This window comes from Apteryx rowi, unplaced genomic scaffold (genome assembly GCF_003343035.1).
Source record: "Apteryx rowi isolate R43461 unplaced genomic scaffold, aptRow1 scaffold_21, whole genome shotgun sequence".
In the NCBI taxonomy this organism is placed as follows: domain Eukaryota; kingdom Metazoa; phylum Chordata; class Aves; order Apterygiformes; family Apterygidae; genus Apteryx; species Apteryx rowi.
In genome coordinates, this window is record NW_020448419.1 from 4,440,402 (window position 1) to 4,456,643 (window position 16,242).

Consider the following 16,242-nt stretch of genomic DNA (forward strand, 5'->3'; position numbering starts at 1 on the left):
AAAAACTTCTGAAGGGGTAGGGTTGTGGGGCTTTTTTGGTTTTGTTTTGTTTTTTACAGACTGAGAAACTGAGTTGCAGAAAGATTAAGATTTGCAGAAGGGTTCACTGGTTTTGGATTACGAAATTTTTGTGTGCCGGCTGGATATATTTAAATACTGATTACTAGTATGCTCTGCATACTGTGTAATACTAGTCTTGTCTTCATTATAGGTAGCTGAGGCGTTCCTGAATTCCTCCTGAAGGCCTAATGTTAGAACACAATCAGATATACTTTTTCAGCTGCATCTGATTTAAGTTAGGGTATAATTGTCCCCCACCTGCTTTTCATTGCCCTATTCTCCTACCATGGGTTACCACTTTTTATGTTTGCTAGGATAGATGTGTGAATAGTCAGTCCCTATGTATTTCTCCCAAAAGGGTCTGATTTAACTTAGTAGTTTTTAGGATGAGTTTTAGAACAACCGCTGTGTCAAAACTTGTTTCATTAAGGGACAGTTGTGCTCACTCAGTCCTGGAAGCAGTAATCTCTGGAAGAAGTGAGGTGGAGGGGGAATTCATGAGGGTGAATGAATAGGGCAATAGCTTCTTTATTAGGTTAAGCTCTAGTCTGAACAGCCTTTCTGGTGATAGGCATCCCCCAGGAATCAGTGGTACATTTCACTGCTGGCCTTGCTTGTCACTAACTCTGCAGGGTACAACTATACTAATATCTTACATCTATTTTTATAAATCAGGTGTTGCTCCTTTCCCCTCCCCTCTCCCCTGCTTAGTTTTTCTTTTTATTTATGCATAAAGACTATTATGTCTGTGGCAGATGAAAGCAAGTTTTTTTTTTTTTTTTCTGGAGCACCTTTTAAAAGTCTTACATTCTTTGGCCTTCCAGCTGGTAATTCCTTAAATTTTTTGTTAATCCTTTTCCATTTTGAGATACAATGTATTCTCCAAGCATTTGATTCTGGTTTTTAGGAGTAAGATTTAGTGTCGCTTGTTCAGTTGAGAAGCTCATCTGTTTCTTCTATTGTTCCTTTGCAGATAAAGAATTTGATTACTTTACGTTGAGCTTTCCTCTGCTTTGTGTTGAGTAAAGTATGCTACTGCTTAATTTGAGGATTTTGTCCAAAGGGTATCACTTCTATAATATGTGGTTCTCAGAAGTGAATCACTTCTTTTTTACATTATTTCTGAAAAAGCTTTCATGAAGCTCTGAAACTTTCCTGGCTTAGTTTTATTTCAAAGACAAATTAGTTAAAATGGAGAGTTAAAAAATACTTCTTTTATGCACTTGGAAAATGTAACATTTCAACCACTTGACCAAATTTAACAATATTAAGAAATTCTTTAATTTGACTTGATGCTACTCCTTTGCAAATAAAAATATTTTTGTTTTATATATTTGTCTTAAAGTCTGAGCGTGTGTAATCAATGTATCTTTAATCTGTTAAATTATTTTGGCATAAAGACTTAACATCTGCAGATATTTTGCAGTGAAACATGGACTGCAGATGTTTGGTTTGGTTTTCTGTTCCCCCTTGCCTCCCACTTAAGTAGCTGTGTGCTGCGGACCCAGTTACATCTTCAGGAGAGGGAGGGAAGAAAGTAAAATCTAGGGCAGGTGAGACTTCTTCATTTAGTATAAAAAGGATGAGAAGCTTTGAGAAATAATTGCAAAATTAGGGAATGTGCAACAATTTCCTGCTTGGCACCCGCCCACACTTCTCCGTTCTGTTTGTGAGAGGGAAGTTGGCCCTTCCCTGTAGCTGCTGTACAGTGGATCAAGAAAAATGTTATTGGATGCATCATGTGCTTGAGAACTGCTGCTCCCTTCATCTCAGTGATGAGCACATTACTTTACCAAACACTGTGTGTTCCCTCATATTCACCTTATGAGAACTTTTAAATCATCTTTTTCTTGGTATCCAAATGCTGGATTTATTTTCTCTGACATAATGTACATCAAAGGATATTCAGGATAATATCTTTTCACCTTAATTTTTATTGCATTTTAATTTTACTGCAATTTAAGTATTGTCACAACCGGAATACATAGAAACGCATAAAATCAGGTGGTGCACTACTAAGCACTTTAGGCATTATGTATGGTTATTCTCTTCATACAGTTAACAAATGCATCAGTAGCTTGCTAATACATATTTAATAATCTTTGGTTCTGTTTTAAAGTTTATCTTGTTAACACTAAAGTGTAACTTGTAGAACATGTATGTGAAAATCTGTGAAAATTATTTAACAAGTAAAAAGCTCGAAAAAGGTTTTAAAGTCTTTTTAATTGTATCTTCAGAAAAATATATTGTCACTTTATTGCTCGAGATTGCTTGACTGTTGGAAACTTCAGTCGTCCCTGCTGTTTCTTGGCAGGACTTTAAGTAGCCAGTTCTGGATTATGAACCTATAATTATTCTGGTTATTTTGTCAAATCCCTAGATTTGTGATTGTGTAGAAATAGCTACATCTGAAATTCAGTGTAGTTACTACAATGAAGTGACATGGAAGTTGCTAGTGAATTAAGTACTTCTCTGATATACAGTGCTGAAGTAGAAGGAAGTAATGATAATTTAGGGTTATCAGTTCTACATACTCATTATGATAATATCTGTAACTGTACTATCTGATCATCATTAAAAAATGGATGAACTCAGACTTGCATAGCTCTTTGTATAAGGTGTGTACCAGTATCATTATCTTTTCATATGGATAAGAAACTAAATCCCAGCATTGACTTTCCAAAACCACAAAGGAGATCCCAAATTCCAGTTTCGTACTGCATTAACAAGGCTGTTTTTCTCATCATGAATTGCTTTCGTAAGATCAAACTTCTATTGTTGATAGCTAAGGGTGAGAGCAAGATAAGGTAGCTCTAAACTTTATTTGCACCCAGTTACTAAAGATCGGGTGATACATAGTAACATGTTATCCTGTGGTACCCTATTGGTGTGTCCAAGCCTTGAGGACTGTCCTTGATACTTACAATAAAAAAAATTAAATTTATATTGTGAATATGTTCATTGGAGTGTTGAGAGTAAACACTGCCTCTCACCCAAACCTACCTCCACTCCAGCTGAAAAACAGATTAGTATGTCTTTGTGGCCTGCTAACTATGATTTTAAAGGTACTGTAGTACTTATAAGAGTATTTTAGAACAAAAGGGTGAAAGCAGCTTGCTGGAATCTCAGATTATCTTTTTATTATCTTGAACAAATACTGTGCTGTTATTTCTGTTTTTCTGGATCAGTTCTGACACAGGCAGGGGCATGGTATATATCCTTTCAAAACAATGTTGAGATTGCACTGTTACTTGGAGACTTTGCCCTGAGGAAAAACTTGGTTTTTGCAATTGTTTGAGCTCCAGCTACATGACTCCTTTCCATATGTAGGCTACAAAACCTCCTACAGAATTGGTACCAGACCAGCATAGATTGACAACCTAAATTAAGCTTAATTCTCTCATGCAATTTATGCCTCTTTTTCAACATTGTACTTGATAGAGCAGTTCTCAGAGACCAGTTCAGATATTTAGATTAAGTAATGACTGCTCAGCCTGATTGTGGGTGATGAAGTGTTCTATTTGCATTGAAACATTCTTTCTTTACTAAATAATGTGGAAGTGCTTTGCTACTGCAGATATTAGGGTGTTCTTGAAGTAGTTGTCTTGATTAATTTATTTTATTCTGTTGATTTGGGTGGATCTCTCATAATTATGTGTTTTAACAACATTGTATTAGTCCTTAATTTAGATGTCTCCATTATAATCCACATCTCCATCAGATTTGGAGCTATTTAGATTTCTCTGTTTTCTAGGGGTTGAAGCATCCACATGTCTTTCATGTTCTTTTTTCCCATTATCTTTCATCATAATATTCTGTCTATCCACATCTTCTAAGAGTTTAATATATTGCATTGCATCCTAGTTTGTGTCGTTCTCAGACCACTGTTTTCTCAAAAGTTTATCTGAAAGATCTGTTCTCTGCTTGCACCTCTTTGTTTGACATGTGGACCCCTGAGTAGTCTCAATAGTCCTATAATCTATTGCTTGAATTTTTAGATATTTGTTACTGCCTTCCTCTAAAACACCAGAAAATTGAACACTCCTCCCTTTTGGAATTTCTGATCTATAGACTACACACGTAAAAAGCAAGCCATTGGCTTTTGAAAGATTACTTAGATGTACCTCATTCAGCTTATAAAGAGGGAATTTCCTCCTTTCTTTTGAAAAGTTTGAATGCATTTTAGATTGGCTGATTCCTGCTGACTCAGTGTATAACTTAGTACAGCTGTCTTTGAAGACAGATCTTCAAGTTAGTCCCCCTAGGCAGTTGCTGTTGATCTGCTGTTCCTTTTTTAGGGAGATTTTGAAAGCAGGAGACTAAAAAGATCTAGATGTTAGCTGTTGACTATAAACCTTCTTTAACAACACCAGCTTTTTGTGAAAACCTTTTGCAAACTCCAGTAACTCCAGTATAATCCCATTTCAGATTTCCAAAGACAGTCTGGTTGCTATAACTTTAGAGAGTCTCCTTGTGCTTGCTGGACACTTAAAAAACTGCAGTATATGGCCCAAATAAGTTTTCTGAAACTTAGTAGAGCTCAGTCTGAGGGTTTGAGTTTCTAGTTACTCTTCCAGTTGTGCATATCTTCCATCTTTTTCCTTTTTTGTGACTCAGAATCTTGTAGTCCCATTTTGCAACTAGTACAAGGAACTCTGGATTCCCCAATAACTTAGCGAATGGCTCGTCTTTGAGGATATTTTGGCTCACAGCTCATCTTCTCAGAGCCACGTGATACCTGTAACAAACCACAAGTTTTGTAAAATTTCCAGAACTAAGTAGTCTCTTTCCAGAAAAGAGATCAAAATTAGAAGAATATTTGTATTTTTCTGCTTTTGCTTCTTAATTCTTGACTGTTCTGAAGCATGGACTTAGACCATAATCTCCTAGAGAATTTCTGCGTGTGGCCTCTTCTAGAGCCTTCACTCTGGTCTGTTGTCCCACTCTCCTTCGGAAGCACTAGGTGAGAGTTCCACTCTTTTATTACTTTCAGTCCCTCTTTTCGAGTGACCTTTTGAGTAATCCCATAAGATGATCAAAGTCAGTCACTGATGACCTGTTGTTTTCCTAGCTCACTCCTGAAGTTCAGAGTTGGAAAAATCACCTTGCCTTGAACAGTAACTAGGGAGGCACTGTTTCCGTGAAAGTTGACTGTATGATGAAAAATGCCTATCCTTCTACTTCTCCCCCTATCCCCAAAACGCACAATTCTTTTTTTCCCTAGGACAAGAAATAAAAAACAAACCCAAACCCTGGAGATTCTGGAAAAATATCTGCAAAAGCCATTTACATATCAAAATGTAACTTTATCTACTTCTTAAAACAATGAGAAATATATGATGTCAGGGTTCACCAAACCTCTTTTGCTCCCATACAGTCGTCAGCAGTGATAACTGCATAAATAGCTATTCTGAGCCATGTGCATATGCATGATGAGGCATTTGGCTACTTGGAAAGTGTCCTACAGTTTGGTCAGCTTTGTATATTAGCTAGAAACATAGTACTGCTAGATACATTTTTTAAATGAAAGGCAGATTAGATTTGTGTAATGATAAATACATCTCCTGTGCTGTACACTCACTCACTTAAGTGATTTTTGCCTATTGCTATTGTTCTAAAACAGAAAAGAGTCAAAATATTGAAAATCATTGGTCCTGATGTATAAACAAAGGAAAAACTTGCTATGTATATATATTTTTGGACCCAGAAAGGTAAAGGAGAAGAAACTTTTGCTTCTGAAAAGCCTAGAAGAAGCGAAGATAGCATCCATGTATTGTCATAATATGGTTAGCACAGTGTGTAGGCCAATGACAATACATAATTGTCATACTTAATGCTGTAGATTTTTGAAATTACATAATTGAGCTTGGAACACTTTACTGATTTTAGAAAGCACTTGGAAGGAATGGAATATATGAAACATTATTGTGCTGTTTATTATGAGAGAAGATATTTCATGTCAGCTCGTTTTTATTTTTGTCACAAAACCTCAAACTCTTCCTTGCCATGCTTTTGCCACCTGGAGACTGATTGTACCTCCTCTTAATTTTGTCTTTGGAAGCCACTCTCAGCAGTGTGATGTTTTAGAGTGGCCATCAGGGTCTAGTCTTCTTTCTTTTTTTTTTATAAACTACTGACATCTGAGACAGGAATAAAATCATCACTGTTACTAAATACTGCAACTCTCTGAGAAGAGGCTACATGAGGAAGAAATATCACCTCTATGCTTATCCTGGAAGATGGAAAGTTTTACAGTGTGGGGCACACTTTTCTCCCAGCAGAACTGTGAAATGTATTTCAAAATTGTCTTTAATTAAAATCGATCATAAACAAGGCAAATCTTATTGGGGGGGATATCAGTTCATCTAAAGAAAGACAATACAGCAATCCCCCCTCCCTCCCTCCCTACACACAGTTTTTGGGAATACAAAAACCCTTCTGATCTGAAGCAGAGGCAGCAAGCTTTAAGCTAACTACTGCTACTAGGCTGAAGGTGTCACTGATGCTAGCAGCTGTCTTTCTGGCAAGCAAAAGTGTTGGTGGCAGTTGCAACCAGTGTGCTTTCCACTCACCCACAGAAGCTAGCAAAATTATGGTATGATTCCTTTTTAACTAAGCATCAGTAAATCCTGACCCTGCAGTCCACATCTGTAGAATAATCATAGAAATAGGAAGCACTAAGGTGTGTCTTGGGAGGGGGTTCCCCCACCTTAGACAGCATGTTTGGAAAGATGTTAACTAAACAGAAAGTCACCGTGCTCATCCCTGACTCCCACATATTTTCATTTATGTTTTTAAGCTGCAAGTGATGCAGTTTAAAGACATGAGAATGCCCACATAGCAGTAGCTTGTTTTGTAAAGATGAGCCTGGCAATAAAATATATTTGTTTTGGTTTATCTATTGATTTGGGGAATTAAGGTAATAATCTACCGTCTAAACATGTACTTATCCTGGGCTGAGGTTTTAACAAGTTATGAGGAAATGACTTTGCTTGACTGACTTACCACTTTGCATTGGTATTCATTCTGTTTATGTTACATGTCTGGTTATCTTTTCCATTTGCAGAATCTATGAAGTGTTTGATGAATTTATACGAACTGTTTGATTCCTGGAAGTATGTTATGAATTAAATCCCATTACTGTACACTGACAACATTCTGAGATAATTTAAAACCCTTTGTTTAATAACAGTGAATATTACTAGGCTGTTACAGTGAGTATATTAATATAAAAAAATCAGATTGGAAAAATAAAGAGATTTTTGAATTCTAGAATTATGAGGGCATACCACACTGGTGCATCTGTTTCTCTATGTAATCATTTTTCAGTAAAATGTTACTTTTGTGGCTCTTGATACGTCAATTTTTATGTTGTCTTTTAAAATTATATATGTGTTTCTTATCAGATCAGGTATTCAGGTTTCAGTTTTGCCAATCATACCCCCAAAAAATCATTTCCAATACAAATTTTGTATTAAATAAGATTTTTAAAAGTTCTTTCTAGTTTGCCGTTAGGTTTCTGTCTACTATATATTTCTGTAATTAATGCAAAATGAGTCAAATTAATACCTAGCATTAGATAATTTGAATTTTTGTAATATATCAAATACTTGTCCTTTGTTATAGGTGCTGACCAATAAATAAATTAAGTACTTTCTCTTCCAAAAGTATGCAGTGTCTGGTAACTTCGAAGTTCAGTAGTCAGCTCAAAAGTTTGCTGGGGCTAACTAATGATTCACCAGAGATTTTTGAGAGATATTTTGTCATCAATTTAAAACTTGGAGAGGTTTGCTATTGCAGCCATCTGGTAATTCTTGGTTCTCTGGAGGAAAGAGAAGCCTTTTAATAAAATACATCAAAGCATTCTATTTTTTTCAGTGAGTGATACCTATAAATAACTTAGTTTCTCAAGTTGGTTTCACAATGCCCTTCTCATTTGCCAAAGTTTTACAATATAATATTAATCATGAATTTTACTGTAGTTATATTTAAATTGTTTAAGTATTTCTGTTCATTGTTAATTATGCAGAGTATTAATCTAAATGTTAGTAAACCTAGAAATATATAATTTACTGCATATGTTGCTATGACCAGTAAAATCATGCCTAAATCCTGCTGTTCTTTGTCTATACTAAACATACAGGAAAGAGGACTTTTAAAGACTGTTCTGCTATACCATAAGCATTAGATATAGATGTACCTTTTAGACTCTAGGTGATGTGTAATTACACTGTAAATTTATAAATAACTCTATATTCTACTATTGATACAAATAGTTCTGTTAGCAATTGGAATTCTGTCTTGGGTTATGCAGATGTTTGGCAGTGAAGGGCAAATATATAGAGAGATTTAAGACAGGAAGTGTATGCTGTAACATGTATTTGAAACAAGCCAAGTCTAAGACCTGGAATTTATGTACGCAGTTGAGTTTGGCTGGAATCAGAATATTGTTTCCATTCTGTGAGACATTCCATGTGGGCAATTGTCATGACCGTACACGTCCAGTCCTCTGAAAGAGTGAAGTTTATTACATCACAAGTATGGCACAAGCCCCCAAAAACGAAATAGTAAAATTGGCTCTTACCTTGCGAATTGTTTGGTTTAAGGCTGTTAGTGAGGTTTTGGGCTGTGTGACAGTGGAAGAAAGGGAGAGTGTAGGCTCATAACGTACTATACTTCTGCACATGAAAAGAGAAATATTTTCTTGTTAGGGGATGTTTAGTGCACAGTGAAACTAAGCAGATATATTTGTTCTTTATATTAGCATCTTGTTGTAATGACTGATATATTGACAGAAGAAAATCATTAAATCTCTTGTGTTGCGGTATCCTCAATTAAGGCCTATCAAGGAATTTCAGAAATAGTTGAGGAGACTTAAGATGTAGCCCGTATCATCCTAACAATTAGATACAACAGTTATTAATAGCTTAGTTTTATTTTCATTTAACTACTCAAGATATTGACTAAATGACAGATGCCAATGAGTGTTAGGTAGTTACCACAAATTCTTCAAACTTGCTTTTCTTTTAGTTAGCTAATTTGGAATGGGAAAAGTTCTAGAGAAGCTAAGTTTTTAAGGACTTATTAATTTTAACATGCAAAGTAGATAACTAATTTAGTACTAACTTTTCAGACAGTGGAATGATGGGAGTTTGGTGAAGGAATAGCATATTTTTCACATGTTAAAATTTGCTTGAAACTCAGATTTTAAGGTGACATATACATAGCAGAAGAAAATTCTGAGTACTTGTGCTTGCTGTTATTAAGTTTTCACTTAGCTGTCCAAGATATGTCTTAATGCTTTTGTTTTTTGTTAAGCACACAGACAACAGTTAAATTTGTAATTCCATACTTTAAAATCTTTTACGAACTTTTACGTTATGCCTGCTGTACCCATGAATCAGATGCATATGCTTACCTGCTTGTTTACTTCCTTGTCTGCTAGACATGTGCTTCTTACCAGCTACAGTTGAACTTTTTTTTCCTTTTTTTTCAGTGTGGGAACTTTGCTGTTCTGGTGGATGTTCATATTTTGCCTCAAGGCTCCAGTAAAGACACCAGCTGGTTTTCAGACCATGAGAAGGAGGTACAACAAAAATCAATTCTACTTCAAAAGCATGTGGCTGCAGGGAGAAAAAGCTGGATTGCACTGAAGTGCTCAGAATTTTTCAGTGTTATAATAAGAATATTGTAGTTATACCTAACCCTGAACAGTTCCTGTGGGACCCCTAAGTCAACAATATGTGCTATCTCTTTTTGGGTCACTACATTACCACTTGTTATTTGCCTTTTAATGTTTAAACTCTGTGTATGTACGTGCATGTGTGTGCCTGCTGTTTTGATTCTTCTGGCTTAAATAATTTTTAATTAAAAAAAAATATCTCCCGTGAGTGTTTGCAAATTACCTTGAGTGATGAAAAAATGAATTGTGACAGATACCTTTTCTACAGAGTTTGTCAGCGAAATACCTTTTTTATTAATTGTTTTGTCATCTTCTGAGAAATGTGAATGATATTACACTTAGAGAATAAGTGCAAGGAAATGTTTTCATGAGTATGCATGATCAAGTATAGTAGATCCTTTATCTCTTATTAAAAGAGATTCCCAGTCTTTATTTTGAAATGTATTGTTAAATGCCTTGAGAGTAGATGAAATCTTGTAAAATCAGTGCGTCAGTGACCAGCAAAATTAAGAATGTAACGTTCATGAGATTCGATGTGATTTCTGCTAGGATCTTGTGATGAATTATTGGGAGGAGTTTTTCCCCATTTCAGTCTGTGTGGAAACTTGAGAAGTTCCCTGTTGAAGATGAATGCAAGACATGTTTCAAATGCCTGTGGACTTTCCCGCAAGTCTCTGTTACGGTAGTTTTCAGCAGATAGGTTTTCTAATAATGGTGTAATTAACTTGTCACTACAGAGCATCCTAGTATTTCTCAAAGTAATACATTTGAATAAAATTAAAAGAAACAATAAATTAATATTCTGAGAGAGTGAAAGCAGAATATTTAATAGTATGTGATTCATCTGATTTGCGCTTTATTAACCAGCAAAAGAAGAAAATAGGGGAGATCTTTTAGGTTTCTTTTTTCTCAATGAATGAATACACATTACAGCTTCTATTTATAACTGGCTTTACCATCCTGGTTATCTGACTTTTAAGTGTTTTCAAAATGTATTTGTATGACTGCCAAAACAAAAGATATAAATTTCAGGAAATTAGCTCATGATTGATTTAATAAAGAGGCATGACAGGGCAGCATTCATTACATTTCTATGACCACACGTTTTGAGTGAAGTACAAAGGTTGCGTATTTTCAACAACTAAGAAGTGTGATTCGAATAGCTTTACAGTTTACTTCCTGAAAATTGTATTCAGAGTCTTTGTTAAAGTGGGAAGAAAAAGGTCAGTAAGATATTGCAGACAAATTGTGCCCCTATGAAAACTTAGAAGAGCCTCAGAACTTTTAAATTTTCATTTCAAGCAGTTTTCAACAATTTTGCCTTTTCCAAATTCTGCAGAATGGTGGCATGGCCCTCTTTGCTTGTCTGTCTGACAGTGAGAAAAGCAGATGCTTCTCAGACCCCTTGTAACACAACCTTGATGTCTTCTGATCCTCTGCTTATGCTGGATGAAATTCAGTGGCTGCTCTTGGTAGGAAGTGGAGCCCTCTCGAAGGCTGTTACGTGGGTATGCACCCGCACCCATGTAGAAGCACTGTAGCAGAACAAGGATCGCAGTTTAATGGGACTGCTCCGTGATGTGATTCCCAGGGGAAGGAGGGAGCAGTGCTGGCTGGTCCACTGCCTGCTCCTGCTGCAGTGTGAATTGCGTAGAGCAGGCTGGCAACTAAATGAGGGCCCGTAAGCATGAGGGTTGTGTGAGAAAATACAGTGCACATTGTGTAGCTGGGCCTTCTAAAGACCACAGTTTGCACACTACTGTCATGTGTAGATAGAATCATCCTGGGATTGTCAAGAAGTGCTGCTACATGCACATCAATACTTTTGAGGCATTTTGGAGCTTATCTCTTTTTCTGTCCTTCTGCCCCTTCTAATTTCCCTTGCCTCTCTGACCGACCTCTTTTTTTGCCTGGAATAATAAAGTCACAGCTTTTGCTTTGTACTTTGAGAGACAGGTTTTTTTATTCTGACTTCTATTCATGACACTGTTATGGTCTCCCCCTATGCATGTATAAGGTCTCAGTTATACATTCTTTTTAGCAGTGGGAAATAAGCAGTGATGATTCTCTTTAAAATTGGTCTTGCTTATAATTTCATATATACAGGTCTATATACTACTTTATGGAGGACTATTTAAATAATATTTCCATAAGCATACAAACTAAAATAAATATTTTGCATGTAAAGTAAGGAATTGCATGCTAATCTTTATTGTTGCAGAATGAACCAAATGCATAGCATGTTTCAGCTGCTTTCTAGACCTTTTCATTTTAACTTGAATCCATAGTCCTATTGAAGGAATGTGTAATGAGATTGCTTTAACGAGTTAAACAGAAGAATAAGATCCTATGTTTCATAAGTGTATTCTTCAAGCTGAAAGGAAATTATATCCCTAACTGTAGGGAGAAAATACTGTTTGTGGTTCACCAACCTATATGTTTTGCTTTAATTTAGAGCAATACATTAACATTTTGTTGCTCTGCATACTTTATAGATTAATCTAAGGTATGTTTAAAGCCAAGCTGTTTTGTTTTAGATGGTGATAATATAACTTTGTCTGTTGTCCAAACACTATAAAAAGGTAAAATGATATCTTTGTATCCCACAAAGTATCATTTCTGTGAGCACATAGTTATGCACAATGGACAATGAGAATACTAAGGGAAAAGGCTAAAATATGTGCATATGAATTAATCTGAAAACTTATTCTAGTATTAGAGAGATTAATTTTTGCTTTTACTCCAAGATTTTTTTTAATTTTATTTTTTTAATGGTGATTCTGGCTGAAAGGCCTGTTTTTCTCTCTGGATTGTATATGGTTTTCTTTGTGCTTTGCTGAAAGAAGTGTGCAAGATATAAATGGTTATGTTTAGGAGGAGAAAGATCAAAATGAGCGAGAGCAGTTAGGTTACTGTGACCTAACTAGCTCCAGGTCTTCCCTAAAAATGTTACACTGAATTAAACCAAAATATCTGCTGTGTTTTATAAGAATTATTGCAGAGGAATAGTGTGTTGACAATTCCTGGCAGTATTTTCCCTAATATTCTGCTTAAATTTCTCATGTTATGGTACATTTTTAGCATGCCTTATTTTTTTCCTGCTTTGGTTGCGTGCAAATGAATTTAGGTAATTTGCTGTTCAAAAATGAATAGTAGTATTGTAATGTCATAGTTTATTTCATCCCCCCCCGTTGAGAATTCTAACATTAAAGACTTTCTATAAATAATGTAAATCACATCATACAGTGTGTCTGAGTTGAATCATAATGTACTTCCTCCTTTATTTTTCAAAATATATAACAAAATTATTTGATTTTTTTTCCCCATGTTTCTCTTGTTCCAATGCTCTTCTGAAATTATGTGCTTCTGATCTCTGTTTAGTACCTCAGTACTTGATTGCATATATGTGTTTCTTTATATGTTAAAGGGAGTGATTTGATACTTATTTTTGTTGTGCATCTATGTGCATGTATGTAAATTTAGATCTAGCTAGGAAAATGGTTACTCTTTCAGGAGCTCTGCATGCTGCTAGAAGATGCAGTTGCTTCAAGGGTCAAACACTACTTGGAAGCTCCCAAACAACGCGGTCAATGGAAATCGATGGAACATGCAGCATCTGCTCCTTTGTTTCTAACAGGTAAAATCAGTTATTTAATTTATTGTAAAACAAAGTATTGTAGAAACTGCCGTTCTTTACTTTTATCATGAGAAATTTGACATCAGAAAATCCAGTAATCCCAAAGTGTCTAGTTTTTTATATGTAAAATCATTTCAGCTACATTATTGAAAATATTAAGTGGGTTTCAATTTTCTGTACGTTAATTGAAAAAAAGAACAGAATATTTTTAATATTTGAGTCTATCATTAGAATTAAAAAGAATAAATGGTGTAATCCTGGATCCTCCAAAATTGATGGAAATCTTGCTGTTTTGTTTAGTTGGTTTGGTTTCCACTTAAACTTTAACATTTTTTATATTAGAAATAATACTTCTTTCATTCTCCTTCTTCTGACATTCTGTTCACGCTTTATATTTTGTTATGATATGATAAATGGCATTTGTCATTTCACGTGTGTTACTGCGTGTTTGGCAGTAAGATTGATGCACTTGGGAGCCTTTTGGGGTGATTATCGTGTAGAAAAGAGCAATAGGAAGAACATTTACTCAATCAGAACGGTTTTGTTGGGTTGTGTGTGTGTGTTTGTGAGGGTGGTGAGACAAAAAGATGCACTTACGAATATATTCATGTTTTAGGCTCGTAGATACTGATTACTACAGCCTGTGTTCTAATGTTGGATCAGTTTGGGGCTCTAAATGGCTTGCCGATTTTTGTATAATGTTATTGCACTAGCTGCTCTGCACCCACCAGTATGGGTGGTGGGTTTTGCAGTGGATAGGGTTATCTGTTGGTGTTATAGAGGGTTATCTGTTGGTGTTATAGCACAAAATCAATTTAATTTCAAATAGTTTTCGTGAAATAATGACTTTTGATTATTACCAGCTTAGAGTGCATTATAAATTTGTCACAGAAAAGGACAGTAATAGCTGTGTTTCTTACATTTCCTTAAATGTATTGAAATAGATGTCTACTGAAATATTAATTCTGCAATGAAAGTAATTATATACTTATAGTATGCCATATATTAAAAATCTTAATTCTGAACAAATTCTTTGCCTCTCAAAATGTTTTGAGTTATTGTAAAGGTATATTGCTGTAAGATTCCATTTGATGGTTGTAACTTTAAACAGTATTATCAATATTAACATGAATTATTTTTAATAAGGAAAACAGATTAAACACTATTGCTAGCTCAGTATTGCAGTCAAGATTATTGAATGCCTTGTAAAAATATGTTAGGAATACACGGGAGCTGGTTTGTTATGGCATGACAAGAGTGTTTTTTCTTTTTTTTTTCTTTTTTTTTTTTTCCTTCCACACAAGTACAAAATATAAAATAAGCAAAAAGTGCCTCAGGCCATTTAAAGAATTTCAAACTTTTTTCTCCCCTGCAAGTGGGAACTTCATTTTATCCCTTTAAAACATTATAAATATTTGTAAAACATATGAACTTCTAGTTTCCTGTACTTTTCTAGTTCTGACTAAATAAATAGAATTTTCTTACAGTGAAAGCAGAGGGACATCACAAAGTGTGGGAGGAAAAATTATTATGTGAAGGTGTTTTTTTTGTTTGGTTTTTTAACCAAGAAACAATTTTTTTCATATTATTTATTTTTTAAAGTTTCCTGCCTGAATAAAAAGTATGTTTTCAGAAACAATAATTTTGTGAGACAAAACTGCCAGACAAGCTAAATTTTTATATATGCAGACAGATGCACAAATTTGAGGGGGGGGGTGAGATTTTAAGGTCTTGCATTTTCCTTTATATCCCAAACTCTTCAGTCAGAATACTGGTACACTGTCCTAGGGTTGGTGAACTGATCTTCTGCATGACTTTTTCCCTTATTTCCTGAAAATAAAAAAACCTTAAGTAATATGCATTGAAAGAGGTAATCAGTAATGTCTGTGGTTGTTTTTGACTAAAGAGTATTTACTTTGGATGAGGCAGAATTACTGTTTCATCAATTTTGTGCAGTTAGTATCACTGTCATTAATTAACACTAAAAAATAAAGGAGGAAAGCAATCTGTGATAACGAACGTTCGTGTTGAGCAAAATTTCAAATCCGGCGCTTTCCTCTTCTCTCAGCCTGTGTTGCTCAGGGCTGTTATTCGAAAGAAAGGGGTGTTTTGTTCGAGTCCAAGAATCAAGTTTATTCAAGTTGCTTTCAAGTTTACTCTTACCTGAGAAAGAAATAGAATAGGTGGGTGTTCACCAGAGCAACTGGGACCTGCCTCTAAGGGACTGACCCTTTTAGGTGAGCCACACGTCTGGTTCTCTTTAGCAGTTACAGCTCAAGCATGGCTCCAAAAGCTCTTGTGCCTATTTTCCTCTTTAGGACCACAGTTGGTCAAAGATTCTTCCCCCCCCGCCCCCACCACCACCAGTTAGATGAAGCACAAGATAGCTGGTCAGTGTTTAGCTGACAGTCTTTTGGAGTATACAAAGAAACGTGCAAGCTCTGTATGTGGATGACTGCACGTACGTTCTGTAGGTGCTGCTGGTGCAATGTTTAAGCTTGCAGCTACTGTTGCGTTTGGAGGCTACTAAAAGTTTTGGAGCTCTTCAAACTGAATGTGGTTTCTTTTGCTCAGAGTTATGCATGTCTGTGTCTAGAGTTTCGCTGCTGTGAAATCCCCACTGTTGCAAGGAGGAGCGTATCTATGGAGAGAATTAAGATGCTTTCTTAGCTGGTTATTTACTACGTCGAGTATCCCTGGTCAGCACTTCACCCCTCTTTGAACTCGCATCTTTTCAGGTCGCTTTTAATTACTTATTTCTTCTCCACGTTGCAGGATGTATTCAAAAGTTACTAGAGTCAGAATTATTAGGCCACTATTAGTAGAAATTTTAGACCACCTTTAACACTGAAGCATGTTGTGT

General features: G+C 35.5%; 1 protein-coding gene across 16 annotated transcripts in view; it reads left to right on the plus strand.

Annotated features, from left to right (window-relative positions):
• SLX4IP (SLX4 interacting protein) overlaps positions 1–16,242 on the plus strand; it is a 105,662-nt gene that overhangs the window by 32,118 nt on the left and 57,302 nt on the right. For 8 of the 16 annotated variants that reach the window (XR_003253254.1, XR_003253252.1, XR_003253253.1 and 5 more), the window contains exons 3-4: positions 9,557–11,250; positions 13,256–13,379. The exons of 1 other annotated variant lie outside the window; for it this stretch is intronic. Coding sequence is in view for 10 of the 15 variants with exons in the window: in XM_026064188.1 (XP_025919973.1) it covers positions 11,083–11,250; positions 13,256–13,379 (292 nt within the window). In the remaining 5 variants the exon portion in view is untranslated. Of the gene's footprint in view, positions 1–7,126; positions 7,176–9,556; positions 11,251–13,255; positions 13,380–16,242 lie in introns of all 16 variants that reach the window. 7 more of the 16 variants (XM_026064191.1, XM_026064193.1, XM_026064192.1 and 4 more) reach the window with 4 other exon arrangements.